Source organism: Austrofundulus limnaeus, unplaced genomic scaffold, assembly GCF_001266775.1.
Source record: "Austrofundulus limnaeus strain Quisiro unplaced genomic scaffold, Austrofundulus_limnaeus-1.0 Scaffold62, whole genome shotgun sequence".
NCBI lineage: Eukaryota > Metazoa > Chordata > Actinopteri > Cyprinodontiformes > Rivulidae > Austrofundulus > Austrofundulus limnaeus.
The window spans coordinates 455,840-460,305 of record NW_013952464.1 but is presented as its reverse complement, the minus strand read 5'-3'; the positions used below and the strand labels follow the sequence as shown (position 1 = coordinate 460,305).

The window sequence follows — 4,466 nt, the reverse complement described above, 5'->3', positions numbered from 1 at the left end:
CTTAAATTTAAATTTAAGTGGCATTAAAAAGGTCTTAAAAAGTCTTAAATTTACCTTGCCTTAAGCTGTAGGAACCCTGTATCAGCAAAGAAATAAAGTGTGATGATGGTAAGTTGTCTTTTTTTTTTTCCTGCTGTGCACAGGAGAGCCAGTGCAGTGCACTGCGTGGTTGGGCCAGTGCATCCTCTACATCCTCATCATGGTSTTTGAGAAAGTTCTTATCATGTTGGTCCTTCTCATCCCCCAGTGGAAAAATGTAAGAAAATAAGAAAATAAAGTTAGTGTGGAATGTTGTGGTTATTTTACATGTTTTTATATAATCTGAGACAATAATTTGTAAAAGCACCCTACAGAGTCATTGTTGATGGGAGAAGTCTTTAAAAATAATGTTTTATGTTTTTATCTTTGCACACCACATAGACTAAACATATGGGTAACTGCATTGACCTTATTTTATCACCTAAATCTGGGCACTTTCCTGTTGCTCAGTTTTGTGATCTTATTTACGTTTTGGGCAGAAATACTATTGTTTGACTAAACACTGTTAGTTTTTCCCACTTGTCAAACATACAGCTGTCAAAATGTTAACCATGGGAAAGGATGCAAACGCAACTTAAAGAATAAGGAAAAAAAAATTAACATTATTGTCATTGGACTCCATCACAATACTCTGGCTTTTTGTATGATTTCCATCAGCCGTGGAGGACAAAGAAAAGTTGGGGTTTTGGCTGAAAGCTTTAAGCTGCAACCGAAACAACTAAATATTTTTGTGAAATTGGCAAATGTGGTTTATTTTTTATTTTTTTTTGTATTCAGTTGTGTTGTGGGGTTTTCACTGAAAAGGTTTCAGTGCTAAACTAGGGTTGATGCTGAAGTTACTTCACTGGTTCTTAAAGAATAAAGTTTAGTTTGGTTTTCCACAGCCAGACTCCATCATGTCATTAAATGTCTCCTCTGGTCATGGATTGATCTTCAATCTGTTGAGTTTTATTAGAGGAGCACAGAGCAGACATGATTTAAATCCACAGATCGCAGGGTTTGATTCATTATTTCTGCAAGCAGATGTCTTAGATTCACCTGTCTGTTTCATAAATAGTTTTTTAAAACAGCAGTCAGTGTTTGTGATTGTGAAAGCTCTGCCAACTGGCATTTCTGATCTACGATCTTATTTGGAAACTCTTGCGAACGGAAGTTATACTTCCTCCAATAGGGTTCCTAAACACCAGCTGGTGGGATAGAAGAGCTAAAATGTTTATAAATGGTATATGGTTTATAGTGGTGGAAACAGAAAAAGGTGGTGTTAATTTAGCTCTGGCTCTAGTTTAGGACTGAAACTTGTTTGATTGGAAAATAATCTACCCTGGACCTCTTTATCTGGCTATTGTCAAGGTGATTGCTGCCTAAAGGCCCTGTCACACTATAACGTTTTAAACAAATTATGCTGACTTGTGAAAATTTTATGACTATTTTACTCATACTGACTAAATATTCAATCTGTTAGCATTGCAGTATGTATAGGTCCAACAGAGACTTCCAGTAGATTTTTTTTGTATTCCATCTTCAGCTTAAACATCTTTGGTGTTGGACAAACGTTTTGTAAGGCATATGTTGTCTAAAACATTATAGTGTGACAGGGCCTTAAAACCAAGTACTTCTATTAATTATGACAACTAGACTTTATGTTAAGTGGCTTTTCAGTGGATTAAAGATACAAGTATATGTCTTTTGTGTGTTTGTGTGTCTCACAGCTGGCTCTCCACAACCCCATAAACAATCCTGACCTGGAACTGGCCATTGTCATGCTCATCGTTCCGTTCTTCGTCAATGTAAGTCTGCTGTTATTACGTGCGTGTGTTTTTTAGTCCTGGACCAATTGTACTCATGTCTAATGAGCTCCTGAACATCACTGTTTGTTCATATCATACTCATTGTCTTGTGTTTTATTTCGAGGTATCTTCCCAGATTTCATGAGTTCTCTTAAAATCTTTTTTTTTTTTCACAAGAAACCCTTTTCACCAGTGTTGTCTGTGTTTGGGTTCAGGCCCTCATGTTTTGGGTGGTAGATAATTTCCTGATGAAGAAGCACAAGACAAAAGCAAAACTGGAGGAGAGAGAAGACGATTCTCGTGGGAACAGTAAGGTTCGCTACAGACGAGCTCTTTCTCACGATGACTCGGAGTCAGAGGTAAGTTCACATCAGAGGGGACGAGTCGGGCTCCTTTTGTATGAATGCTGTTTACTGTGATACAAACTGGGGACAAACACCCCTACTGGAAAATCCTCTTTAGATTGTGTTTTTTTGCTTGTTTTCCCCCCCAAAAAACCTGTTCAGTCGTCACCCTCCATTGAACCTCAGCTCTAATAAAACTCAAAACTTCAGACTGTTTTTGTTCTACAGGGGTGTCAGACTCATTTTCACCGAGGGCCACATGAGCGTTATGGTGGCCCTCGAAGGGCCACTTGTAATGAACTTTGATGTTTCATGTTTAACTTTGACTAAACAGTTTTAACACGTCCTCTTTTAAACACTGATAAGAACTAATGACTGACTAAATCTGAAATAAATACAGAAATATTATTAAAAGTAAAACAAAAAGTTTTACTCACTGAGTTTCTTGTGAGTAGCTGCATTATGGCAGATTTAGTTTGTTTGATGCCGACTTTAAAGCAGCTTATTTTCAGACATTAGTACTGTGCTATCCAACTAATTGCTCAGTTACTTCAAGCCAACAGCTCAGGGACAGGATTTTTTTTTATTTATTTTTATTTCATTTATTTTTATTAAATTAATGTTGTTGCATTTAACCATAAATTTAAAGTTTACCGTTGATTTAAGAAACAAATTTCAAGTTAAGTAAAAATAAAATAAAAATAAATAAACAAACAAATAAATAAATAAATAAAATAAGAATTTTTGGGGGGGTACCCCCTGGCGGGCCACACGGGAGTTACCCGTGGGCCACATTTGGCCCGCGGGCCTTGTATTTGACACGTGTTCTAGGAGGTCTTATGGTAGTTTGCAGACATGTGATGTATATTCTGGTAGTGGGTTTCCACTTTGCAGCCTAAATGTTTCTGACCTGTCGGCACATAAAGAAACCCTCTGACTGGACTCTGTTGGATGTAGTGTGAGGTCTTTGTGGATTGGGCTTCTCTCATCCCAGAAGTCCTTAGATCTGATGTCTGTGAGCCTTATGGTACATTTACACCAAACGCGTTTTGAGCATCAGGAGCATCTGGTTTACATGCAAAGTCAATGGTGGACATGCATCTAGGGGCGTCTAGAAGCCGAGCAGCACATCTGGCGCATTTGGAGCAGCGCGGCTCGAAGCAGTGCACGCATCATGAGCATTTTCCAAGCGCGCGGCACGTCCCAAGCATCCAACACGAGTTGGAAAATCTGAACTTTTGCTGCTCGACGCGTCGCATCAACCAATTCAAGAGACTCATTTTTGACAAGTTTCCTGAATGTTGCCTGCTAAACCGAAACAGACGAACAGGAGATCTTGACCTGAAATCGACCATCTGCAGTTGGATTTTCTGGCTGGAGATATCAGTACCGATGTGGGTCGGGAAGAAAAAAAGGGTCCGTCAGCTGGCAGATTCTGGAGTGGCGAAACCAACAGAACAATTCGCCTCTAAATCATCTGGTGAGTTAATTATCTACTGTGCGCAACGTTATCTTGCTCTTTAGTAAATAAATCAAATTCATTTTCTTTTTTATATCTTTATTTCACCCGCCGAGGGCAGACGCTCCTCCTCCCACACCCCACTGCCACCGCCGCTGCTGCTTCTCGTTCTGGTCTGTCCAGCATCAAGTTGCGTGTGTTTTGAGATTTTTGGAGGCGCGCAACGCGTTTGGTGTAAACGTAGCATTAATGCCTCGTTAAAGCTTCAGACTCTTATTTTGGCTTGTTGTTAATCATTACTTTGAAAGAGTCATACATGTGTCATGTACTATTTTGTTCATAATAGTGTCAGGCAATGATACCATCAAAAACACACCGCTCTGACTTTCAATAACATCTAAATCAGTGAACTAGAACAGAAGTTTGTTGATTTAAATTCCTGCGTTTTGTGCTGCAACCCTGCTTGAATCAGATTTGATTGAACTACAAGGTAAGGTGAAAGGAAAATGTTTTCATTTTTTTAAAAACATTCTTGAGATCGGCAAAGCTGTGATGCTTTCACAGGGCTTCTGTGAAAAACAGTGCGCTGGATTGGACAGCACGGACTTCAAACTTTTTAAAAGTAATGTTAAAACCAGATTTAATGATAAAAAATTTGCCATAATATGCGCATTTACAGAACGTTTTGTGACCAGAAAGTGCGTGACTGCACCATGAAACCTATTTTTCCCATTTCCTCAAACACACCACATTTCCGAAACAACCAATCAAAACAGTTTCTCGCAACTAGGCTTGTAAACAGAGAGCTGCTGGGCCTCAAAGTTTGGAGACGGGGGA

At 39.1% G+C, this 4,466-nt stretch overlaps 1 protein-coding gene across 1 annotated transcript in view; it reads left to right on the top strand.

Moving 5' to 3' along the window:
- stimate (STIM activating enhance) overlaps window positions 1-4,466 on the top strand; it is a 17,973-nt gene that overhangs the window by 7,314 nt on the left and 6,193 nt on the right. The window contains exons 5-7 of the mRNA XM_014009836.1: window positions 144-256; window positions 1,749-1,826; window positions 2,042-2,185. Coding sequence (XP_013865290.1) covers window positions 144-256; window positions 1,749-1,826; window positions 2,042-2,185 — 335 coding nt within the window. The remainder of the gene's footprint in view (window positions 1-143; window positions 257-1,748; window positions 1,827-2,041; window positions 2,186-4,466) is intronic.